Raw genomic sequence first — 27,908 nt, forward strand, 5'->3', positions numbered from 1 at the left:
GGATAGAATCCAGCAACCTCCGGGTATGTTTGGGGGCAGAGCTCCATAAATAACAACAATACTCCAAACAAGGTCTGATCTGAGCTTTATAAAGCATCAAAAGTTGCTGAGGTGTGTATAGTTTTCTGGTTCGAAACAGTGTTCCAAGCTGTTGAGAAGCAGCCTTCGCAATTCCAACGACATGATTGTGCCAAAACATATTGGTGTCCATTTTAGCCCCCAACAAAGTATCGAAGCAGAAAGCGCAATTGTCTCACCTAACATTATTATATCCGGTTCGGAGATATTTGTCTTCATGGAGAAAACTGAGGCCTGGATTTTTGTGGCATTGAATTGAACCTGGTTACTTTTACCTCAATTCGAAATCACTTCTAGGTCCTCATTAAGATATACCGCCCTGCTGCCGGTGAAGATGTGACTCCATAGCCGATGACCCGGAATCCAAATGGAATTTGGAGAAGAGTGTGCTGTCGTCAGCAAAGCAATATATTGGATTCTTGGTTTTTCCCAATAATTCGTTGATATACAACAATAAGAGGTTTGGAGACAATATGGGTCCCTGGGGAACACCAACGTTGATGGTGGAAGTTTCGAGAGATATCCATGGACGGCCAGTTGAATGAATAACCATCTAGATGAAACGTCCCCTTACAATATCTATTCCTGTCAACATTTTTTTCAACACAAACGATTGCAATTCGTGAAACGTCAACCTGTCATGATTTTTTGCTGTCAACGGCATCTAGTTATGTTGTTGTGATTCTCATGATCTTTGTATGACTTGAAACAACTTCAAATGATGAATTAGATGAAGGCAAAAATTATATACCCTCTTCCTCACTCTCTCTTTCTCTCTCTCTATTATTGGCTATTGCTTATATTCAGGCGCAGTAAGCCATATCTATTCGAGGGGGTACAAAGGTCTTGCTTTACGTACTGTACCCCTTGTTTATTCTTTCCAAAGTGTACGTTTTTTGTAGGCACCAATGTGCTTCTACTCCCACGTGGGAGTATCCACGTGGGAGTAGTGGGGAGTGTCCACTCCGGCCTCTAACCGGCGTGAATGAGAGCACTATTCATTTTTAAACACTAGAACAATTTTAATAACACTATTTTCAATTAAATATTGATGCTGGTACGTTATAAAACGGCGGACATTCACAACACGGAATGAGTTCCATCTCCAACAATGGCGTCCACGTACCTTCTTTGTGGATGAGAATTATGGAAATTTGTGGGATTCACGAACAAACAATAGTACGACTATCACTAATGAAATAAATTCAATTGAAGTCGTTTTCATAATTCTCTCAGTTTACATATGAAACAACACTTTGAAATCGTGAATATTGAAGTTTCCAAACTTTCCCGTTCTAACAAACAAGATCCAAACAGATTCAAAGTAACAGGAACAAAGTGAAGAATTGTGCAGGGGTGAATATTTGATTCCAAGATTAATCTCAGGAGGAAGAGTTGCACAAAGAGAAACTCTCATTATTTCAATGACTTCACTAGCGTTAATCACATTCCAGGAAGTAACAATTTCAAACAGGTATATGCCTGTTATTACCAATTCTACTATACACGTGTACTTTTCCCTTTCCTGTTTTTCTGTGATTGTCCCTGATTCAGTCACTTATAGTCCGTTCATAATTTGTCGATAGCACAAAATGAGGGCCCAAGTCATAAAACGGTCGTAAAACTCGTAAAATCATAGGCGGAGGTTCCTGAGGTGTTTATTCATTGAATATAAAGCTTCAGTTTATATTCGAAACTTGCCTTGAAAGGGTGAAGTTGTTACGAACGAAAATAATTTTTGGTTTAGTACATTTTTTAATCGCATTTAATTTACGGCTCGTTGGTGTTTCGGCGTCTACGGCAGTAATTAACGTCTCTAATATTTATTTTGCGAATTTTGTGCAGTGCGTGAGTAACTGTTTTTCATATTCCTACAAACATATACGTACCTTTCGTTCCTGCTTGTTTTGTTTGATTGCTTGCGATGGCTTCGTCATCATCATCAACATCATCAAGTTTTACACCGGTACTGTTGCGTACAGTCAGTAAGTCTGTCTATTCACCAAGAGAGAAGACTATTGTTTTGAACGTTCACGATGCTCTGGTTTCTCAGAATCCCACAAACACTGTTCAGAACATAATCAAGAGTTGTGCCAACATGACGGGCGTAGGGGAGTCAACAATATATAGGTTCCTATCAGAAAGAAAAAAAAAAGGTATAGCTAACCCAAATACAAACGAATACTTGAAGAGGGGGAGAAAACCTATTGAAATTGATGAATTTGCCAAAAATGGTATTCGAAGGAAAATTCACGAATTTTTTTACAAAAAAGAAATACCCAACTTAAACAAAATTTTACAAGAAGTTAGAGACGACCCGGATTTGCCTCATGTCGGACGAACCAAATTGTGGCAAGTTTTAAAAGAATTAAATTTCCGGTGGGAGAAATCAGACCGAAAATCACTTGATTGACCGGGAAGAGATAATATGTTGGAGAAGAAAGTATCTAAGATCTATACGAAAATTTCGGACTGAAGGAAGGCCAATTTACTATCAGGACGAAACGTGGGTAAACGCAGGTCATACTCTCACAAAAATTTGGACAGATAAAAATATATCAAGCTCCAGGCAAGCCTTTATGGAAGGTTGGTCTACTGGTATTTCCCCACCCTCTGGTAAAGGCAGTAGATTAATAGTTTCTCACATTGGCAGTGAAAAAGGATTTGCTAAGCATGGTTTGTTGGAATTTGAATCCAAAAGCACAAAAGACTATCACGAGGAGATGACAGCTGATGTTTTCGAAGAGTATTTTGAGCAGATGATTGAACATATACCACCAAACTCAATTATAGTATTAGATAATGCACCTTATCATTCACGACTAGTTGAAAGACTTCCAACGACTGCGTGGAAGAAACAGGATATCATTGACTGGCTGCGGAATAAGTCCCTGCCTTACGAAGATGGAATGGTTAAAGCAGAACTTTTAAAAATTGCCCGGCAACACAAATCTAAGTTCAAGAAATACGTAGTTGACAAAATGGCGGAAAGACGAAACATCACAGTCCTTAGACTTCCACCCTACCACTGCGAATTAAATACAATTGAACTCATTTGAGCACAAATGAAAAGCTATGTGGCTAGAAAAAATACGTCATATAAAATACAAGCTGTACGTGAATTGTTATATGAGTCTTTACAACATATTACAGAACAAAATTGGCGAGATGCAGTAAGACATGCAATACAAGACGAACAAAAAATATGGGATCTTGACAATATAATTGATGCGACTGTAGAGACACAACCGCTAATTATTAACCTGCAAGACGACTCGGATTCCGAAGATGATCCTGTTTATTTTGAATTTGAATAGTTTTGTAAGTAATCGTAGTTTATATCATTTAAAAATAGGTATTAATCAAATAAATGTACCTTTTACAAATTGCAAGTAACTTATTATTTTTGAATAAAATAAAGAAATTTTTTTTAAAATAAAAATACAGTTTACAGTACCTACAGTTTAAGAATATTAATATATTTATTTATTTAAAGTAACTAATGTTTTAATCATATACTCTACGACACTGGTCACTCATTTCCACTCAAAATACCTACATAATCGGATTAAAAGTTTTATAGCTGTATTGTATTTCTTCAGATACAAGGTGGGTTAGTCGAAAACATCTTAAACTGCCAGTTTTAGTTTGGTTTTTGTTATTATATCATATTAGCTGTCCTCTCTGTATTTCAGTTCTCTAATGAGGGTCAAACTTGCAGTGAGCTATCAACAAATTATGAACGGACTATAGTATTCAGAAGATTTTCAACATTTGAATTGATACAGGCATCAATGAGAATTCATTGAATCCATGGTTGAAGCTTCAGTGATCTAAATACCCTTCACTTTCGAACACAGCAAGATATCAGAGTCGAATAAAAATTTTGTGTGATACTTTTTGCTAAAAGAAACCAATAGTATGAATAACTTTTCTTTCAAATACAATAGGGGGTGATGTGACCGTTCGCTCGAACATTTCGTCTACTACTGCGGCAGACAGGTATGAAAACCTGCAGAACACGGCTAACAAATCCAGAAATAATTTTTAATTGGAGGTGGTTGACAATGTTTCGTGGTGTATTTCATGAGTTCGGACTTCCATTGTCTAATATAATATAAATTGATTCGAAAACCCTGAAAAAACAATTGAAAAATTAATAATATTAACCAAAATTAACAAGTTTATTAAACAAAAAACTGAAATTGAAAAGAAATAACATACAAGCAATAACCAAACAAATGAAAAAAATTTAAATAATAATAAAAATTAAAAATTTTATTAACAAAAAATGAGAAACAAAAATTAAAAGATTCCAAACCAAGTTATGTCACAACGTTTCGATTTTAGCGGGAGATGACCGTTTGGCGGGAAGTGGTCGTTTTTCGCTTGATTAGAGGTTTCCATATGTTACGTATCTCTACGCTAGCTTGACTACATGCGTTGTTGGACAACATATAATTTGTTATTTCAGTGATTGATCAGATAACTTATATCTTTTTTTATTTCAGCTATTTTCTTCCAATCGAACATTTGACGGTTTTGACTACGGATTGCTCGTTCCCGTGCCCAGTCAACCGACAGACACCTCTCAAGGAAATGTGATGCCTGTTTGGGTGCAAGTGGCGTGGAGCGCCGTGTTCCTTCTTATGATTCTCACTGCAACCGGGGGAAACTGCATCGTCATCTGGATCGTCATAGGTGAGTGAATTTGATAAGTTACCAGCTGATATTTGAGCCATTGAAAACATCACGTTCGCTTTGGAGAATAGTTGCAGGTGAGTAGGTACCTCGACCAAATGAATCCAGCTTATCTACAAACCGATTGATTCATTTGGGGAGTGATCTTCCAGGTTAGCTGGCAAGAGTGCGATCCTGCCAAATGCAGAAAACCTGATCTCGTTTGCAGACGACACACACAGAATATATAGGCCTGATTGGTGATCAGTCTGCCACTATCTTTTCCAAGAACGTGAGCAACACAAAAGTGTGGCCTTAGAAGTCGATCTCTTGTAAATACTGAGAGAAAGTCGTGAACCATCAAATCCTTAGATATTTGGAAGGCTCCAACATCTTGAGTGATCATCAATATGGCTTTCGTAAACAAAGATAAGATCAACAAGTAACATTTTATCGTATATCATCCATATTTGGAATAACGCAATCGAAAAAAATTGGGAGTCAGGAGCTCTTGCGCTTGATATTTCTGAGGCCTTCGTGGAATGAGGGTTTGCTGGCCAAACTTCGATGCTATGGCTATGCTATGTTTTCCAGGGATCCATATTGTTTCCAATCTTCTTTTAATTGTATATCAAGGACAAATTGGAAGAAACCAATAATCCAATATATTGCTTTGCTGACGACAGCACACTTGTCTCGTCATTCCATTTGGATTCCAGGACATCGACTGCGGATGCACATCTTCACCTGCAGTAGGATGTTGCAAATTTTAATGGAGATCAAGAGACGATTTAGAATTGGTGTGAAAGTAACCAGGCTCAATTTAATGCAACGAAAACCCAGGCATTGGTTTCCACTTTTTGTTCCGATAAGTTAGTTGGGGGTTAAAATGGACATCAATATTTTCCAATGAAACAAGTTTTTGGACAAGGGAAAACAAGAATGAAATGATTTAATGATGACTTGCGGCAAATGAGAGAAAATCTCAGTTGCATTAAAACTATTTGTGATACCACCAAAAGCGCGGAAGATCTTCTTGCATTCACACTATATCGTAAGCAATATAGAAAAAAACTTGAAAATGTAAAAAGAGAGTCATATATAGTGATTTTGTTAGAAAATAAACAAAAAAGTACTTGGTAAATTATAAATCATGAGTTGAATAGAAACCCTAGACAAAACCAAACTTGTGATTTGAACGGGGATATTTTTAATGAATTCTTCATGAATATAGCAGAAAATGATATTTCAGAACTACCCGAACTCCAATTTACTTCGAATGATTTACTTAATAGTGCTAAATCATCATGTTCTTCATTCTTTCTTGAACCTGTAACCTGAACCTGTAATAATTGATGCAGTGATATCCTTGAAAAATTCTTCTTGCTTAGATATTTACGGTATGAACAGTGCAGTGATCAAGGGTATAATTGAAGCTCATAGATCCTCTGACATTTTTATTCAACTCGTGTATACAAAAAGGGTGTTTTCCAGACATGTTCAAATGTACAAAGGTATTGCCTCTTTTTAAAAAAGGAGACAGGTCTCTGGTTGGTAACTATAGACCAATATCAATCATTCCCGTTTTGGGAAAAATCTTTGAAATTATTTTGAAGAACAGGCTCATGAACTTTTTCATCAATAACAAATTATTTAGTGAAGATCAATACGGATTCAGAGCGGGTATATCAACAACAGATACAATTCGAAAAACTGTGAGTCTGGTTATCGAGGGTCTTGAGAGAGGTGAACATGTGATATTAACCATGTGTAATCTCTCTAAAGCATTCGACTGCGTTGTTCTGTTCAAAAAGTTGGAGTTTTATGGAGTGAGAGGGCTAACACTCAGTTTATTTCAGTCGTACTTATGTAACAGAACCCAATCTGTGTGTGTGAATGTCTGACATTAAACCTATCAAGAATGGTGTACCGCAGAGATCCGTTCTGTGACCATTGCTATTCTTGATATATTTCAATGACTTCAGTCATTTTATGTCACCAGGTGAATGTGTTTTTTTCGCAGATGACACAACTCTAATAACGTCTCATAAAAACATAATCGAATTACCATCAATTGCTGATGATACTCTGAGGCAGGCGTCTCTGTGGTTCACAACAAATCAGTTGAAATTTAACGAAAGCAAGACCCAGAAGGTCTTGGCCACTGAAAATGGCGATGATACTGCCAAACTACTAGGGCTCACTCTTGACCGGAATTTATCATGGTAAACACACTTTGATGAACTGAGTGAGAAGCTGTGTAAGAGTATATTTGTTTTTCGACAGCTAGAGTACTGTCTCTTGACGCCCTGAGAAGTTTATATTTGGCCTTGTTCCACTCACATATGAATTATGGCATAGTTTTGTGGGGTAATTCCTCTCACTCCATTAAAATCGTCAGACTTTAGAAAAAAGCAGTCAGAATATTGATGAATGCCAATTATAGAGATCACTGTAAGCCGCTTTTCAAAAAATGGGTATGCTACCACTACCTTCGGTATTCATATATAGTCAATTACTTGAAATCCATGAAAATAAATCAATCTATTTGCAGCATCAGGATATTCATCATCATGCTATTCATCATCATGCTACAAGAAATGCAGATCTGTTCATACAGCCCCAATACAAACTCACAAGGTCTATTAAAAATTCATTGAATATCAATCTCGTGAGGAACTAGGACCGTCGATACACCTAAGAAGGAAGTGAAGTGAAAGGTTAACTTCTCTTTTCATTGGTCAGATTTTCAATGGTTTAATTGTAATTAAATCATCTTTCTGATTCTCAAACAAAGCTCCTTCAAAAACAGAGTCGGAACTATTCTCCTGGAAAACTATTTTTATAGGACTCAGGATCATTTAAGTACTTCAATTATGCCGATTTAGATTTGATTTTATTTCATCTGATATGTGAAGCTCATGTTTATATATAATATTTGTTGTTTGACACTTTCAAAAATTTTACACTGATTATTGTAATGTTCAAAATTATCTTTCATTTTATTCACAATTTATGATTCAATATTTTTAACTTGTGACAAACATTCAAGTGTGAAGTTGTCAAATAAATATATCTATCTATATATCTATCTATGTCTGGGCACGATCATATCGCTGAAGTTGCAGAGGCTGCTTTTCAAAAGCTTGGAACACTGTTCCGAGTCATAAAACTGAATTAACCCCAGCAGCTTTTAATGTTTTAAAAGGCTCAGATCAGATCTTCTTTGAAGAGTTGTACACATGTACGGTGACTGTGACTGCTCATCGTTTCAAGGTTCAACTCAGAATTTTCATGTAGTGCTTGCTTAAGAAAACAAAACGCCCTGCCGTCGCTACAGGGTACTGACCGTATCCATCAGCCAGAAAACGATCTTCTCATCCACTCAAATCAAACTGCAGCAACCATGTGAGGCCATCAGAAAGTCACTACAACGTAGATTCAGCCTCAGAGACTCTTTAGTCTCTGATTTGGATGAATCATCGCTTGGGCATAAGCCTTTACTGATCTGCTCAAGTGGAGTTTGTTTCTTCTGCTGATGCAGTTCCTGCTGCTCAAGAATACAATATTCTGTCATTAAGGAGGCCATAAGTTGGTTCATTGCCCTTAGGTTTGTAAACAGTATTGAGAGGAGAACTGGAAAACTTTTGTTTCTGATCTAATGTTACAGGGAAGGCAGTTGGGTTTGTTTATTCCACGTCCATTTCCTCTGTACACTCAGGTTCAGACGTTACTTCATGGTTCATGGAAGGTTTCGTTAGTGACACTGAGGGGGTTCGGAGTCATACATCCTTTTAAAATTCACGTCGGATTGAGGTTACATTTTGAAGAACTCTCACCTCTGTGGATGGCACCTCACCTGGAAGGGGTATTCTAATGACCTCCGCTGCAAGGCGGGAAATTAATGAGAGCAATAATGAGGCATAACGTATTCAAGTAAAACTCATTTGTGTCATTTTATTGATTTCCAAGCATCTAAAAAAATTATATTTCAAACCTTTCTCTTCCACTCCTACTTTATAGTAATGGTTGAACTCATGTCCCTTCGCCAAAAGATGACTTGATGATGTAGAATTAGTCTTCATATTCCAGAAACTACATCTATGTTCCTTCAGTCTTTAGGAGAAGGTTCTGCCCGTTTGGCCAATATAAAATTTTGTGACAGAACTACAACTCATATACTCCTAATCTATGCGACTCTGAAGTTTTGTCTTTATTGTTTTATCCTAATAATATCCTGAAGTGGGATAAACCTGATGAATGACTAGTTCTCATAGTTTATTGTGGAGGATGGAGTCAATAATTTTTATCTTTTAACAGTTTTCGACAGTCATTTGTTTGTGAAAACTTAGTTTACCCTGAAAATTACTTTCTGACAGTGAAATATTCAATAGTCTGTGAATGATGCTATTTTATGCTGATATTCAAATTACAAAATTCAAAATCCATTTATGTTGAATGAAATGTTAGAGCTATTCAATTCCTGATATCGCAACATTCCCATTGTTCTATGCTGTCAGCGTGTTTTCGATATGCGATTCATAAAAATAAAGATAATGTATTTCACATCACGTTATCGGTATTGTGTCCTTACATCATTTTTCAATATAAAATATTGCAAGTATCATAAAATATTCCTGTATTATTCCCTTCCAACTCGCCAGAAAATGATGAAACGTTTCATAAAACTGAACATAATGATACATTTATGAAGGTCCCCAAAAAAAGGACTGAGCGAAGTGATTACATTGCTTTTTTATCGAACGTCACGAAGGTTTGAGCTTTTTGAGCTGATGAAAATTCTACGCCGAATAAAAATGTCTTTTGTTAGGCGAGCCAACAAATTTTTGATTTTAATGATGGTTGAGGATATATATACTCGGAATAGTATTGGTCAATACTTAATAATAATAATTCACAATGTGGTGACCAGACAGTGAGGCCATATTTTTTTTGTCTCATGCGTATCCTAAATGTGAAACCCTTGCAGTTTATCCAATAATATGATTGGCGCAAGTGAGTTTTGTATCAAATTTTACACACAGATCTCAGATTTCATTGTCATGTGTTAACCGACCACCAAGAATTGTATACGGAAAATTGATACACTCGCATTTTTTAACATTTATATTCATGCTCTTCATTTGACTCCAACTAACTATTGTCAAGATCATTTTAAGGAAAATTCAGTGGACGTTACAATTTCAGGTCATCAGTAAAAAATAGGAACTCAGAATTCAAGTCAGAAGACTGTTCAAAATCGGACCCAGGTGGGACCCTTGTGGGGCACCAAATGATACTTTCATCAAATGAGGCTGCTACTTTGGCACACTGACTTCTGTATTTCAAAAAGCTGATACATTTTCTATAGTCTAATGATGGGTACTACGTATGAAAATGCTTGAGATTATCCTTATCTCTTTTGGGATATTCCATCCATTGGTGAAAACTGTATGGAAACCCGTTTCGTAGTTTTTGAGTTCGACTTTGATTCATAATATGTAGTGATACAGGGTGAACCAACGACAACGGAAGGTGTGAAAGTCGTTCACCGTTGGATGTCTTCCATTTGGAATATGCCTCAAGTTATCATAAATGAATTCATATCTCTTTGGAGTATTAGCTCCTCATCAGTGCTGAGTAGGTCAGTATAGACGACTTGAAAACCCTGTTTTATCAATTTCAGCCGTCATGAAATCTGTCAATAGGTGAATCAATAAACCATAACTATCACTTCATTGATTGATAGCCACCTTAGTGAGATCTATGTTTTAGCGACAAAAATGAACTATGTATTCATAACTCCAAATAAAAGTTTTGAACCGTAGTTACAATAACACTTCTATAAAGACATTCAACGTATCAACTTCAATTTTCAATTGTTTTACCAAACATGTCATTATTGTAATTATAAAAAGTTACAGATAGTGAACCTACTCCGCAATCCACTTGCGAAATAGAAGAAAAATACAGAAAATCAGGATATATGAAAGATCCATCATGGCAAGGTGAACCAAGAGTCCCTAAAAATATTCAACAAGATATAATTTGGTCGGTAGTGTACATTGCGGAGATTATCTAGGTATTTATCCATCAAATGGGCCTATGTAACAAAAGAGATTCATTATAGTGAAGCAACTGATTAACTTATGGTTGACTGCTTCATCATCAGAGAGATTACTTAGATATGAAAGGTTATATGACTCGGCGCATAACATTGTGCATAGTCATGAGAAGAGTTGTACATAGTCATGAGAATAGAATTAAATTATGGAAGTGAATCACCAAAATTCACAACACAGCTATGTATGTTCTGCTATAACTTTCTCGAGCATGACTTCATCAAACTGTCTCAATAAATCAATCAGGAATCGCCCTTTGTTGACATTCATTCCACCACCAATTAACGTGCTGTTCCTGTCCGTTACTACCCCAAGTAACCCGCAACAAAAGCGTCTCGAGTCAATGTATCGCAAGATTTATACAACAATCACTTTGATTTCGGATATTTCTTTGTTTCAGCTCATCGGAGGATGAGAACTGTGACCAATTACTTCCTCGTTAACTTGAGCACGGCGGATCTCCTTCTAACCACGTTCAATTGCATCTTCAACTTCATTTATATGCTACAGAGGTAAGGCTCAAGCTACATTATGACTTCATTATATCGAATCGGATAATACTGTATGGAGTTGTACGGATTCGAAAATTTTGATCGTTTGGATCAGCCCACATTGATACTCTGTTTGTTTATGATAATTGTGTCTATAATGTACAGGGAATGTCGATCTACCTGACAGTAAATTTGTAAATAAAACAATTATTGATTTTCGTGACTCAAGTAATTTCAAATATGGACTGAGCCTCTAGATATTCCAATTCTTCCCTGTATTACACCTATAACATAAAGCATATTGTGATATTATATATTTCATTCATTTGACTAAATTATACAGTGCATTTCATTCAAAACAAGTCACCTCGAATAACTTTTGGTACAATGATTTACAGGAAAAATGAAAAAATACATTTGATCTAACTTTGCCTAACGATGAACAGATTTCAACAAAGTAGAATACATTATGGTCTGAAGCTCATAGTTTGGAAGCTGAAGATTATTTGAGTTGAAAACGAGCCATCCTGAATGAACTTTTGCACAATCTGTTAACTTGGTTTCAAAAAAGTCTTATTTTGCCTAGTTAAGTTTGAATTCGATACTCTCTTCATTTTGTATATGCCTCACTCTACAATAACGATCACCTACCAGGAGAAGTTACAATTGGTGTATCTGTTTTTGTGAATTATTGAGAAACAATGGTTTATACGCTTCGGGAACGGATTGAAATAGTGAGTTTGTACTACCAGAATTTCAATAGTGCTAGAGCCCTTATATTCAATGATCCAGGAAGAAATGTATGACACAAAAACGTTTCGGAATTATTGAACAAATTTATGGAAACTGGATCTGTTAACAATAAAAAGCATAACCGTTCAAGAGTTGGCAACGATGAAGCTATTTGTACTGCAGTTTTAGGGCACGTTGGAATAATGGAAAATTGGCAATCTCTCACTAAGTTATCTCGAGGATCAGGAATCAGTCATACAAATGTTTTCAGTATCCTTCATAAGTACAAATTTCATTCATAAAAGATTGGACTAGTTCATGAATTGAACGAAGATGATTTTTATACATGTATCGAGTTTTGTGAAAGTCTCACTGAATGGGTCAACGTGCATCAGAATTTCTTGTATAAAATTTGTTTTCCGGATGAGTGTACATTTAGTTTGAATGGAGAGGTGAATCGGCAAAATTTTTTATACGAATCCTCATTTATACCGTCAAGTTCATACCCAATGATCTCAAAAACTGAATGTTTGGGCAGGAACTTGGGTAAAGTCTAGTATTGTGACACACTATATAAATATATAGCTGACCCCTTATTAAGACCATATAGACGTGTTGCTATTGATTTAAAAGTGAAATACTATAAATAAAAACGATTTTTCATAAATATTGTGATGAACTATAATTATTCATTTCCTACCAAAATGTAAGTATTAAGGGTATTTTAAGGTTAGATTGGGTGGAAAGGTTAGGTAAGGTTCGGTCTGGTTAGGTTAGGTTAGGTTAGTTATAGTTGTTAGTTAGTTAGTTAGTTGTTGGTTAGTTGGGTAGAAAGGTTAGGTAAGGTTCTGTCTGGTTAGGTTAGGTTAGGTTATGTTAGGTTAGTTATAGTTGTTAGTTAGTTGGGTAGAAAGGTTAGGTAAGGTTCGGTATGGTTAGGTTAGGTTAGGTTAGTTATACTATTTATGCTTCATATAGCTATATTATAAAGTGTATCACAATACTAGACTTTCTCCATGAATTTGACCAGTGATAAATATTTGGATATGTTGGAGAATCAAATGATACCGTGCATCAATAGGGCGAAATTTATTCGAAAACGAAATAGTTTTTCAGCAGGACGGTGCACCTTCTCATCATGCAGCTCCAGTGCGACAATTTTTGGATGATCATTCTCCTGGTCGCCGGATTGACAAAAGAGGTTTTACAAAATGACCACCAAGGTCTCCCGATCTCACAGGTCTTTCTTAAAATATGTTTCATTGTATTATGTGAAATATTGCTTGTTTCCATTAACTTCCTGAGGTTATTTTATCGTCTCTACGCGTAGACATGTGTCCAAATTTTGATTATCATGTCGCCAAACCCCATAACCGACTTACTTAGTGAGATCAGAAACAAGGAAACGATGAGTTGCCTATCGATGACAACCCTGGCAATTTCCACGGACGTTTTGAGTGGTGCATGAGCTACGAGATAGCCTTATGCATTGCTACGAGAGTAGGGAGCCCCATCAAAGATGGCGATTTGGTGTGGAACACATCCAGGAACGCCGCCTTTTTTCCGAAAACCTTGAAGAATATTTACCTACCTGCTGCTTTCAACAGTAAGGACTGAATTGTGATTTCGTTCATTACTGAAAACGGGGATTGACGAAAGTTAATCAAAATTAAAAAGCCTACAGCTGTTTGTCTTCGAAAAAACAATCGCTTTATGTATCACTAATGATCTGCGATTTTTTCAGTCGCTTAAGTTAGAGCATTATTGTGTCCCTCAGAAACATTTTCACTGTGTCAAAGTAGTTATGTGAATATCTGATGTAATGGACTGCCTAATCTTACAAAAAGGCCTTGACTTTTTGTACCTTTGGTGTACCGAAAATAATCTTCTCCTCAATACGAACAAATGTAAATACTCAAAATACACCCTTGAATATAATGTTATTTCTCATGATTACTGCATAAATAACATACCTCTTCAAATAAGCACTCATCAAAGGGATCTTGGTGTCACATTTGACCCTAAACTGAGTTTCTCCATTCACTATGACACAATAACATGCTCAGCCAAACGGATGCTAGGGCTCATCTATCGTAACTGTAAGCACTTTCATAGCAGAGACAGTTTTTTTACTCTCTTCAATGCATACGTCAAATTTCGGCTGGAATATGCCCACCTTATATGGTCACCCATATACAATGTCCACATAAACAAAATTGAGTCTACAAAAAAGCTTCATGAAATATATTACTTACAAGCTAGAAGGAGTTTACCCTGACCAAGGCAACGACAACAGAACACTACTGAATAAATTTAATCTACTATCCCATCAAAACCGAGGAACCTACTACTCAATAATTTCCATTCATAAACTAGTGAATAATCTGATTGACTGTCCGGAACTACTCTCCCACTTCAACTTTCTAGAAATGAACTGACTTTTTATCTACCAAATTCTAGAATTCTATTACTGGTCACCAGTTGTTGCAATGAGCAAACTTTACAATCAACTCTGTGAAAATCTCGACATTTATTATGAACCTATTGGTCAAGTTAACAACCATGTTGAGAAACTTTTACACTCTAGTTAAAATACATGAGCCCAAATTGAAAGTTACTCTACCATGTGAGCTTATTACTACTACTGTATTACTGCTGAATTATGTTTTTTTTGTAATACACCTGAACTATGTTTTCACTTGTTAGCTCTATATCTGACTTATGTTTTTTTTCAATTACTCTTCTAGCTTGTTGCACACACGTTTTTCACCTAATTTTCCACTTAACTCTCCTAAATGTTTCCTTTATTTTGTTTTTTGTTTACTCTCTTCAGGTGTTTCTAGTTGATAAATTAGTATTGTATTCATCTATGTATTCATGTATGTGTATGTATTAATATGTTTTGTTATTAGGATTTATTCCTGTTATATATTTCTGAATACAACAATAAAAATTAATTGGCGCTCCGGGGCGACTTCATTGATTCCAGTGGCGCATTTGCTTTTTCAGCTGCAGGAAAACCCGGAAAAACCTGCAGCACCACATCATCTGAAGATCTTGATCCAACAATGTCCTCTCTCTCATAAAACAAAATGTAGGGTGTCTCCAGAGGCTCCAATAAATTCAATGCATCGCCAGAACACTTCGTGACACGACTATCGTCAAACTTAAACCAGTCCGTTTCTTCTTTGACCAAGGCGTAATAATGACCACGTTCAACGCCAGAACCACAGTGAACAATGACTGCATGAATATTATAACAGTGGTCTGCTAGGTTAAAATGTTCATCTATTTCGAACCTTCCAAAGAGTTTCTTGCTTCCGTTAGAGGTTGAGTCTTGTTTGAATATCATCAGTGTTATTATTAGATTGACTGGTGCCTCAGCTATACTTGTTTCCTTATAACAGTCAGTTAGTTTTCCTGTTTAGACATTGAACAATTAAATATTTTTTTTATTGATTGATATATATTCTTCAATGAAAATTACGCAAAACGGACATGATTGCTAAGAGCACATCTCTCAGGATGTTTTTAAAGAAGGTCATAATATGGACTATGATTCAACCAAAATCTTAGCAATTGGAAGAAATACATCTGAAAGATTGTTTTGGGAAATTTCATTTATATTACAATAAAATAATTGCCTTAACAAAAGATCATACATTGATCACCTCAGTGACATTTACGCCTTTCTACCAAATTTTCAACATCCCTATGGCAGGGTTTTACTTTCTTTTAACAACGCTTCTTCATAATTCATTTGACATTGGGTTTTCTCATTGATAAACTCATAAACCAGCAGACGAGTCTGATCACACTTGCACTATAACTGTTCTCTTTCGTTTCATAATCTGAACGAAGACATACAAACACACCATTTCCAAACTGAATCACATGAGAGCTGTCAGTGTCAATTTTTTGTTTTCTTTCTCTCTCTCTCTCTCTGTAGTCTGTAACTACATGGTTTTCACCAGTATTTAATAATTTCATATCAAATAACGATGTTATTGTAACATTCTTCTAGACACAGCCATCCTCACTTACAGTAAGTTGAGCCTTTTGTAACAAATTTATAATATTTCATTATAAGTAATCACTTTTTGTAGCCCTTCCTTGAAAATGATAATGAACTTCATCGAAATATTGGAATAACTTGTGTTATAATAGTACACTTCCGTTCTGCTGATCACCCAAAAATAGTTCCCAAGTTTTGTTCCTAATTAGTCAGCAAAAACTGTCCTTCCACTATGTGTATATGTCTGTATGTGTATATGTGTGCGTATATATGTGTAAATACAGACAAAGGCCAACAATGTAATACTCACCGTGTTCTTCAGTTTCGTTGGTGTTTGGTCATTGACCCTTCACCCAGTCACTGAAAGTTTGAAACTATTTCAAATGTTGAGCTAAGTTAAGCTCAAAGACAAGCTTTCTCGAGCTTTTTTGAGGTTCCTTTTTGAAATCATTGCAAATATTGAGCTGAAACTCCTCAAAGACAAGCTTTCTCGAGCTTTTTTGAAGGTCCCTACATTTATTTTATCTATTCTCACCTCAATAATGTATTGGAAATTTTGTTTATATTGTAGTTCTCTATTTTTGTCTATATTATCTACATTGCATTTCTGAATATTTTTGAATTGGTTGAATGGACATCATTATTATTATTATTATTATTACTTTTATTATTATTTCTCCCTACAACTCACGTGAAGATACGAGTTGCAATCAAATAAAAACAAAATTTTTGTTGAAAACATTTTATTCAATAATCTCATTGTTGTTCGATACTTCTTCTGCGTCCAATAACTTTTCATCAATCAGAAACTGTAATAAATCTTTTATCCTTCGGTTATATTCACTACTATTCGTCATTTTAGTAGCGAGTGCCTCTATGAAGTCACTTTTAGCATCAATCTCGTCTAGATCAGGAGCTTCTTCTTTATCACAGCACATGATATTCACTATTATCAAAGATATATAGAAACCGAACTTGACAAAAATTCTCCAATGACGCTCTAAGAGACTCCTAGGAAATACTTTCTCTGGATCGCACGAAAAATCCTTCAAATTCTTACTGACACAGTCATAGTAAAGATTGAGGTAGTTTTTGTAATTGTATAGAATTTCTTTCGGACTGTGAGATAGGAAGAAGTAAGACAGATCAGCACCAGGTGATCCCATTTTCGATATTTGCCAATCTAATAGGGCTACTTTTGAAGGCTTCAAAATGTTTTTCGGGTCCTAGAAAATAATAAATGTGAATTGATGAACAATAACTATCAAATGTTTCACTGCAGGTTGTATCGGTATCGCCCCGTGATAGTGACTGCAAATCTTTGAAGTAATGAATTTAGATTTTGTTGCCTAGAAAACTAAACCGCAAACAATTTTAACAAACATCTGTTAAAATATAGTTATAATTTAAATTAAGAACACTAAATCAAATCGAAACATATGCCTAAACCATGTAAATACCAATAGAAATACAAAATATAAAGTCACATTTCGGTGTGCCTTCCACCACGTTCAATGCAATCAATTGTTCTTTTTAAAACATCTTTAACTGCATTCTTTATACTACGGGGTTTCGTGCTTACAACACATTCTCGAATAACTGCCTCTAAATGGTTTATATCTCGAAAAGGTCTTTGCTTATACACCTTTTTTTTTAAGTAACCTCACAAGAAGGAATATAGTGGGGTTATATCAGGAGATCTAGGCGGCCAAAAGTGTTCCATATTGCTACTGATTACTTTGCCCCTAAATATTTCCAAAAGACGCTCTTTAACCACCCTTGTAGTATGAATAGGTGCACCATCACACTGATACCACACAACATCTCTTACTTGAAGGGGCATATCATCCAAAACTTCAGATAGTTCGGTATTCACAAAGTGTAGGTAGTCCGCAGACATAATTTAAATGTCTAAAAAAGTATGGCCCTATAATTTGGTCGTTTAATATGCCACACCATACATTCGTCTAAAACGAATATTGATCTCGACATTCGATTACGAAATGTGGGTTTTCTTTTGCCCACCACCTGCAGTTTTGCGAGCTCACAACGCCATTTGAAGAGAAGGTCGCTTCATCTGTCCATAAAATTTGATAAGGAAAATGATAATTTTCTTCTTTTTCCCCTTGAAACCAAAAAGAAGAATACAAGCGCATATCGAAGTCCCTTTCTTTTAATGTAGTGATACGACATCCAAACATATTTCAAATTCCACTTCTTCAGTATGTCTAGAAGGCTGATGTGCTTTTCTAAAATTACTCTCAACCGAGCCAGTAGATTTAAACTTAGATATTATCCTACTAACTATTGACTGATGAATATTTCTTGCAGGATGCCTGGCATTGAAAATATCAGCTACTTGTCGGTGACCGGTATTCTCGCCGCATATTAAAACGATTTCAATTTTCTCTTGAAGATTCAGCATTTTTAACAACACACTTGACAACGAATAAACTATTTTGAATCTAAAACTGATGAACACTATTTTGAGTTATTCAACAAATGTCATATGGCAATTAAATATTTTGCTTATTCAGTTCAGTTCAATTGTTTCCACAGTACCCTTAGTTTAATTTCGTTGTAATTTTTCGTAATTAGTAAATCAAAGTTTAAATGTTTGAAAAGTGCAGTAAAGAATAAATTATTGAATTTTCATTGATATTGATTTTTAATTATGCTTATGTATCAAGCTATTTCGCAAAAAGTAGAAATAAAGTGAAATATTTATCTGTTTTTAAAAACTGTATCAACTTTGCATCATTTTTGGCATAATTTTTTCTGGTGTTTTAAATTTTTGCGAAATAAGTTGTATTTAGAATTGCAATTGGTAATGAAAATGCGTTGGAAAGATAAGTTAGGCATAAAGCACTAACTTCGTTGAGGTTTGGCTAAATTTGAGAAATCGGCAAATGTAAAATTTTGGAAAAACTGTAAAAAAACCAAATTTGTACTAGAGAGCTAAAAATTGGTATATGGGTAAAAAATTAAAAAACAATCACCTTTTCTCTTTACCGATTTTCGAAATTTCGAGCAATAACTGCTTTTCTGAACATTTTTTGGAAAAAATGTCAAATTTGACAGGGAAGAAAAATCACATGATCGGTCATATGCATGTTTTGGCATCATTTTTAAAGCACAACCTAATGGAGTTGCTTGAAGAGATGAACAAAAAAATCCCATTCGATGCGGACTTTATGTGTGACACTGTAGATGCACTGTATGTAGAAAATAATAAAGACGTGTTATTATTATTATTATAACATAATGAAATGCAGCCACGATCATTTCATAAAATCACAACTTTATGTCACGAATGAGTTTAATCTACTAATGTCATAGGAATCTTGTTAGGATTGAATTGTGTAGCAATCCTGTGAAAGATATCTGATTTTATTCGATAACGAATGTTTAGAATACGAACTGAATGAAGAAAGGTGATTTTAGTATAATTCAGTGTTCATATGGAACTTTCTGTTCCGAAATAATTTTTCTTTCATGTAATTGAAAGAGTTCCCAATTTCTCTGTATGAATATGAAAAAGTAGAAAGCCAAAACCTGTATTTTCCAAAAATATAGCAACTGTAGTACTCACCAGGTACTCAATTAAAAAAATCAATTACCTCATATTTGAACATGATATTGTTGCACCAGTTGTCTCCATGATTTACCAAGATGTTCAATTCTGGATTCCTCAGAATAGCCATCAAATAATCTGGTAGTTCAGCTTGCAATCTCTCAAGAACTTCAACAGCAGCAGGATCGTCAGAAACGGCCTTCAATCCGTTGGCAACTGCAGCATTCGAGTAAGACTCCATTTTCTTCCTATTTTCCATTTCTTCTTTGAGCACGTGGTGTTGGATATCCTTTGTGAGTTCAGCAAATGCTTCAGGTCTTTTGTGCCTGTATGCCAGCGATGTAGCGTGGAATTTAGCGTACTCACATAACACAGCCAAAATGTGTGCAGAGTCCATCGGTTGTTTTCTATTCCACATGCTGTAGCCACTTTCTATCAAGTTTTCCATTATCAAACACTCGTTACCATTTTTCTGGCTCTTCCCGTATAATTTGGCGTGTCCTAAAAACGGATCTGGAATATTGAACTCCTTTTGGAACATCTGAAAGGCTGGAAATATCTTGTCGTATATGTGAATTTCCCTGCAGAACAGTTTGTGCACAGGAGCTGATCTTCTGAACGCATCGTTCGTGGATGCAGATTTGAGGATCAACTCAATTTTACGCTTTTCATCCTTGACTGTAACTCTAGTTATTATCCCGAGATAATTATCACCCTTCTCCGAGCCTGAACTGACTTCCAAATCGAAAACATCGAAACCGTTTTGATGTGCAATTTGTTCAATCAAGGCAAACTGTACCACACTCAATTCTTTTGCCATATCGAATACACTACACTACGTAATAGACATATCAACGTTATCTGAAACAGAATAACTAGAAATTTGACCTTTTGGCAAATCTTTTAACTTGAATAATTATCATGGTAAATTAAATAAATTGAAGGCCCAGAGACGGATCTTCCCCAATATCGGTATTGAATTTTGGGCGTCGTATTTATTACACGCCAGTTGTACCTTACTTCAATTTCTTCGAGTTTTCATGATTTCAGGTAAATTGCGAACGATCTCTTTCGAAATTGAATCATAATCCAGATAAAGTCTGTAACAGTATAAACTAGTCTTTCTCAAAGTACTTATAATGCGCGGTTCCAGGTAGAAGGTTGCTTTTATGAACAACAAGAAGGAACGGCCATGGGAAACCCCTTGTCCCCCTACCTGGCAGATCTGTTCATGAACAGATTCGAAATGGAAACCAAAGAAAAGTCGAAGCATTTTCCTAGGATTTGGCTAAAGTATGTGGATGATATTTTCGCAATATTCTATATCAAAAAATCGAATATTGAGGACTTTGTTTCCATTTTAAATAATAGATCCATCAATAAAATTCACGTATGAGTTAGGAACTAAGGGACAACTACAATTTCGTGACGTTTTGGTAATGAGGAGCCAATATGGAGGGTTAGAATACGATATACTTAGAGAAGAAACAAGCACGTACAGGTATATTCCTGACAGTTCACATCACTGTGGACAGCACAAACGAGCTGGGTTGAATTTTTTAGTGCATCTTCTTTTGACTTTCCCTCTAACACATGATAGGTTCACAAAAGAAAGACGTACAATACAGGAAATAGCAGCCACTAACGGTTTCTCGAGGGGTATTGTAGATGACATGATAAGGAAGAAGAAGTTTAGGTTAGGAATGAACGAAATCTCGACTTTCAGAAAGGACAAAAACCAAGATAAATACATCTCACATACATACCACCAATATACGAGGAACTTTGGAAAGATTTTCATGGAACTAGGTATGGAGGTGGTTTTTAAAACAAGTCATACACTACAGAGCCTTTTGGGAAGTCCAAAAGACAAAGTCGAGAATTCGAAGACCTGGAAAATCAGCAGTCGCCCATCATATTTTGCAACAAAACCATTCCATAGACTTCAGTTCATTAAAATTAGTTGGACAAGTTAACAACAACAGGCAACTAGATGCCTATGAGAGGGTAGAAATAAGTAAACACAATAATATTATGAATAACGATGAAAGACCTATACCAAAGAGCATACTATATAGCTTGTTAAAATAATATTGTTGAGTTTACTGATTACTACATAAGGACACATTGCAAAAATAAATTTAGATAGGCAATATTGTGTAATTAATTTCATATAGCTGAAAATTGTTTTATATACAGCTATAACAGCTAAACATATATTGTAAAATAATAGATGAGGAAAAATTGTAAAATTAATTTAGGTTGGTATACCTGTTTGGGTGGTACACCTGGATGGTTTACCTGTATGGGATATCTATCTAGCATAAATAGGGTTAGGTTCGAGTTAGTTTCTAGTTTTAATCTTCCTCTTTGAAGATGATCACTTGGTGATCCAAACACGTGTCGAGGTGTTAAAAATAACGATTTGGTGTTGGAAAAAAACTCCAGTAATATTTTTCAAAGTAGGCGATAACGCCCCCTTGTGAGCGCTGGAGGCCTATAGGGGAACAGTAAAGGACACAGAGAAGATTGGGGGGCGTTGAAGCGGTTTAGAGGGCGATGGCTAATTTAAAACCTCAAGCCCAAATATAATTTGTTCAACTATAACACCAAATTCACAAAATTTGATAAATTGTTTTGTAGTTTCTAGTCCATGAAAGCCATACTTACTTCTATACAAATATTTATACACTTACATATTCTCAAAAACTCTGCTCTTATCGCCAAACCACTTCCTTCACATATTTTGTTTTGATTCTAGTCTAATCTGTATACGGGCTGCACTTTAGTATTTGGGATAACGCCCACCAGGGGGAGTGGCATATCAATCGAAAGGGGACGATGAGAAGAACACAATGGTATGGGTTTCATCGCGAGGAAATAAGAGGAAAAAAATTTGAAAAATGTCAAAATTTTCTGACATGAACTAACCTAACCTAACCTAAGCTAACCTAACCTAACCTAACCTAACCTAACCCAACCCAACCAAACCTAACCTAACCTAACCTAACCTAACCTAACCTAACCTAACCTAACCTAACCTAACCCAACCTAACCTAACCTAAACAAACCGGTGCACACACTCAGACAATAGAAGGAAGTTGGAAATGGTTGAAACACGATTTGGAAGAGCGTGGTTACAGTGGTGATGACCTGGCCATGCACATGTGCGAATATCTCTGGCGTCGGTAAGTCCGTCACAATAAGTTGGATCCCTTCTTACAACTCATTAAATGTATAAAAAGACAGTTCAAACCAAAATATATGTAATAGAATAATATGAATAAATAATATTTTTTGTCATTTCCTCGCGATGAAACCCATACCATTGTGTTCCTCTCATCGTCCCCTTTCGATTGATATGCCACTCCCCCTGGTGGGCGTTATCCCAAATACTAAAGTCCTGCCCCTCTATACCCATCACGCGACTGCGGTAGACTAAGGTGTTGAAGACACCATTCTGGCAAGCCATGATGAACCCCTCAGTTTCCGACTTCGGGCCACTTGACCTGAGAAAAGCGAACGTCAGGCGCTTTGATAAAACAATGTCTCCAATATTATTGAAAAAGACCCCATGCATTGGCTTATCCTTATGTCAGCTGCTCGGGCAGCTGCCCTGAAGAGAAATGCTCCAATTCCTGCTCTCTCATGGTCACGGACCATGCAGATAAATGGATCCGAACTCCTGATGACTTTACAGGCTGTATCCAGTACCATTCTGTCATGTAGACACTCCTCTTTCCTGACGATATTCGTTTCGCCAGGAGCTAAAAACTCCACGACAAATATCGTTTTGCTATGGTGGTCGAGAAGGACCACATCAGGCTTATTAGCTTGTATGAGCCTGAGGGTGGGGAACGAATAGTTCTAATAAATTCGGCACTTCTCGTTCCCCACAACGGATTCGATATCCCCCGGAGCGTAGGGCAACACCGGTGTCTCGTCAATACCGTAGATGGTAATATAGCACTCTTAGGGCCGAATTGTTATTATTATTATTATTATTAAATCATCTTCATGTAAGTCCAACGGTATAGGCAGCGCACGCCAAGAATTTTTCCGACTTACTCAATACTTATCGTTATATTATGATCGAAGTTACACAACACCTTTGTAAATTGTAGCCTATATGTTTTTCTGATGTATAAGCTGTATTTATGTGAAGTTTCATCTAAATCCGTTCAGTCGTTAGGGCGTTAAAGAGACACAAACATACATACATACATACGTACATCCTCAAAAACTTTCACATTAATAATATTAGCATAGAAGTATAGATGAAGTCCAATTTTGGAACATTGGCTCTCACGTGAAAGTACTTAAAGGATTCTCACTTTCATTTTCAGTTGTTTTTCTTGATATCATCAACTTTGCCTTCCTACAGCTCGCTCGGCTTATTCACTCTTCATTTTCTGCTTTATCATCCTACAAATAAAATTCTAATCTGTGGACATCACATATCTCAATTTTGATGTACAGATATCAAAACATTATCGTTGATATGAATTCGCTATAGCGGGCTGCATAAATACGAGTAATTGTTCTCAGCACAAGTATTAGTATATTTATCCAGAAATCAGGCAATATCATCAGATAATCAGTCGAAGTGAGTTGTGACAATGTCAGTACTAAGTGAGGAACAGAAAAAAATTATTGACTCCGTGGCCAGAAAAAATGGCTTCACGGGTGATTTTGAAGTGGGTGCATGTGCCGGCACAGCGAAAGGGGATAATTATTTAGGGGATATATTGAGAGTGTCTATTAAAAATGATGCTCGAAAATTGGAAGTCATTCTTAAATCAACATTAACCAGTGAGGCTCTCAGAAAAGAGGTTTCTATGGACAATGTGTTCAGCAGAGAAATATATATTTACGAGAAGGTATTCGGAGAGTTCAAGAAATTTCAGGATAATTTCGTCATTTCGAATCCATTTTCTGGACATCCCAAATTGTATGAGGCTTCTCACAAGGCTGGACAGGAATGTTTGGTCATGGAAAACATGGTGGAAAATGGATTTAAGCTTTGGAATAGACAGATTCCGATGACTCCAGAACATATAAAAGCAGTTATTGTGGAATACGCTAAATTTCACACGGTTTCGTTAGCAATGAACCACAAAAATCCGGATCTCTTCAAAGATCTCACTAGTGGGTTGAAAGAACATGTTTTTGAAGCAGATATGAGCGATCCGGTGAAACTGCAGTTATACATAGATGCAATTCTTGGTAACGGGTATAAAGCTCTTGAAAGCGAACCAGAATTGTTGGACGCATTGAAAAGATTAGGAAAGTCATTACCGGAATATTTCGAAGTATCGAAGGATCCGAAATGGAATTTAGTGATCAACCACGGAGATTGCTGGTGCAATAATCTGATGTTCAAGTATGAGGTAATTGATATTCACAGTTACTATAAAAATTCTGAACTTGCAATTTGCTACGCGATGTTTTTGGACAAGATAATTAAATTTACAATAGGATTGCCGAAAATCAAAAACACCACTAACATGCCCGACTAGGTCAGTGGTTTGCACAAAGTCGTGGGTGCAACTAATTAAAAGAAAAACAATGATTTTTAACTAAATGGGGAAGCGCCACCAATTTTTGTTGGCCAGTTAAAAATCGGAAAACTGCCCAGTTATTGGGGAAGCCCACTATTGAAATATTTAACTTCTCATAAAAGTAATAATTCTATTTGCAATGACTAAGGAAGTTTATTACAATAATAAAAAGAAGAAATACAGTGACCCTTCTGTTTGCCGATTACTCACTTCAATTGCTAGATTACCACTATCATAATACATTCGCTAATATGTGCTAATATGTGACGTCACGTAAAAGCTTACACCACTCCTCTCAATGAGGTAACTTGTACATTTTATTATAGGAAATAAATAAACACCGGGTTCTTTATTCAAATAACTTAGTCTAAACTTAGCTGCTTTTCGGGTGCTCCTTTTTCGTAAGCTGCCAGGGAATGAATACTGATCCGGCAGTATCGGTGGATACGGATGTAGTAGGAATCTGTTAATATTCCCAGTGGTAATTATTAGTAAAGGTAACGATCAGGAAACTCCTTCAAGAGACTGATCTGGCAATCGATTTCAATTTCCCAAATTCAAGCTGATGCAAATACGCCTTTCTTAGGAATATTCTAACACCCTGAAGAAAAATATTCTCATGACAACATCGTAACCAAAAGGTAAGAAAAATAAGGACAACATTTATTATGAGTTCCATAGCTGAGTTGAACAAGGTTGTTTGAAAATACTGTACTAACCTCCTAATAATCGAGGGTTTTTTCCAACACAAAACAGACAAAGATCGTCCTTTGAGAATTGAGAGAAAATACTGACTATTTGCCCTTTTTATAAAAATCCTGCTTTTGCAGCGGTGGTTTCCAATATTGTCCCAAAATACTCCAAACTTCACAATATCAAAAAGGAACCACCGTTGGCTGAAAATTCGAAAATCCCTTCTAGGTAGTTAACGAGCGAAATAATTCAACCAGGCAATCAGTTCATTCTGCAATTCACGATCGAAAAATATCTTTTCGCCAAAATTTCCGTCCTTATCCTTATGTCCTTGGGTGTGAGAAAAAAAGGAACACAACCTATTTACCGACCTAGTCGGTGTCATAGGCGGGTTAGAAAGGTTTTAAATATACATAAATTCGCATGTGGAAATGAATAAACTAACCGATTATTAAAAGTATAAATAAATTGTTTAATTTATAACAAAGCAAAATTGTATCGTAACAATCCCCCCTTTACTCCCTTGAGAAAATTTCATAGAGATAATTTTCTCCATATAACCTACAGAAGGAAGAAAATAACGACTAGAAGAGAAAAAAAAATGTATTAATAAGAATAAAGTAACTACACACAGTAATGACATCTTGACACCTTGTAAACGACTATTATTTCATATTCCATCTGAGTCTGAGTCTGAGTCTGAGTCTGAGTCTGATGTTCTTCAATACATCAGAAGTCTGTGTCGATTAGGCTCTTTCCCCGAAGCTCAGATTCTTTGGAAGGTTCGCCGACAGCAATATAGTCTGGGCACTGATAATTATAATCCAGGGCTTATTCGATTGGCAATGACCTCAATCAACTTTTTGAGAAATTTCAAGAGGGTCTCGGAAAAATTTCAATAGTTATAAACAATTTAGTAAAAAATGGGGGTGTTTAGTTCTCTGCAAATATTTCGGAAAATATTAGAGATATCCTGAATTCGAAAAAAGATCCTTGAAGAGGGGGAAATTTCCTAAAAATAGTCCCACCTGCCGAAACTTTATCACCGATCGTTATAATTTTAATTTAGAGGCGAAAATAGCGCTGAAAAAAGATCTACTGATCTTGCCAGTCATTAGACTGTTTCCTACCTTCCTAGCTATTGTTTTGGAAAGGTATGGTAGTATAGACTCAACATGTCAGATAACTTCATGAAAATTTGTTCTGAGGTAATCTAGCGGGTCATTAGAGAGTACCCTATCTCCCTAGCTTCCGTTCTGTAAAGGTTTTATCTACTTAGGAACATGTCGACTAAGTGTTCCCTACCAAAATATTCCAAAAATTCTGTTATCCTAATTTTGAAGAAATATTCTCAGTGTTAACTGTGCATTATTTACTATTTTACAAACAAAAAAGGTTACCTCATGTAATAGATAAATAATGGAAATATGTATTTACAGACACCAGAAAACGTCTCAAAAATCTCTAAGGTTTGCATCTTGGATTGGCAACTATCAAAATTTGGATCACCTGCCGCTGACCTGACCTACTTCTTCTTCGCCCACAGTCCAAAAGAAGTTCTTTACGATTATCAAAAGTACTTGAAATTATATCATGACACCGTCTGCCAGAATTTGAGAGAATTTGCCTGTGATCCTGAAGAAATTTTCCCTTACAGTCTCTTAGAGAAGCACTGGACACATTTCATCAAACTCGGAGTGTTTATGTCTTTGATGATATTGAAATTTATGTACTTTGATTCAGATGAAGCATCCGAGTTTACGGCGGCAACGGAAGCTGAAAATGATACAATGTCATCGTTTTCATACGAGTCAAGAAACACTGGTAAATTCAATGAAAGAGTCATAACTTTGATAAGGGTTTTGGTTGACACTGGTTTTTTGTCATAATATTTTGTTAGATTATGAATAGTTTCATAAATATATGTATAAATAGATAGATGATTCATTTCCATAGAGTGTA

General features: G+C 35.9%; 3 protein-coding genes across 3 annotated transcripts in view; 2 read left to right on the forward strand and 1 right to left on the reverse strand.

Moving 5' to 3' along the window:
* The window catches only part of LOC111502872 (tachykinin-like peptides receptor 86C), a 188,223-nt gene that overhangs the window by 50,994 nt on the left and 109,321 nt on the right, over positions 1 to 27,908 (forward strand). Inside the window, exons 3-4 of the mRNA XM_023157037.2 lie at positions 4,590 to 4,779; positions 11,281 to 11,392. Coding sequence (XP_023012805.1) covers positions 4,590 to 4,779; positions 11,281 to 11,392 — 302 coding nt within the window. The remainder of the gene's footprint in view (positions 1 to 4,589; positions 4,780 to 11,280; positions 11,393 to 27,908) is intronic.
* LOC111502873 (uncharacterized) lies at positions 16,845 to 20,581 on the reverse strand. Its single transcript, XM_023157038.2, has 2 exons — positions 19,739 to 20,581; positions 16,845 to 17,344 (listed from the first exon to the last, which is right to left on the reverse strand). Exons 1-2 carry the CDS (start codon positions 20,510 to 20,512, stop codon positions 16,862 to 16,864), a joined length of 1,257 nt encoding a protein of 418 aa, XP_023012806.2. The 5' UTR covers positions 20,513 to 20,581; the 3' UTR covers positions 16,845 to 16,861.
* On the forward strand, positions 24,229 to 27,884 carry LOC111502875 (uncharacterized). The gene is made up of 2 exons (XM_023157040.2): positions 24,229 to 25,082; positions 27,386 to 27,884. Exons 1-2 carry the CDS (start codon positions 24,312 to 24,314, stop codon positions 27,833 to 27,835), a joined length of 1,221 nt encoding a protein of 406 aa, XP_023012808.2. The 5' UTR covers positions 24,229 to 24,311; the 3' UTR covers positions 27,836 to 27,884.

This window comes from Leptinotarsa decemlineata, unplaced genomic scaffold (genome assembly GCF_025532065.1).
Source record: "Leptinotarsa decemlineata unplaced genomic scaffold, Ldec_3_MD MMD2_tig00026361_RagTag_RagTag, whole genome shotgun sequence".
NCBI lineage: Eukaryota > Metazoa > Arthropoda > Insecta > Coleoptera > Chrysomelidae > Leptinotarsa > Leptinotarsa decemlineata.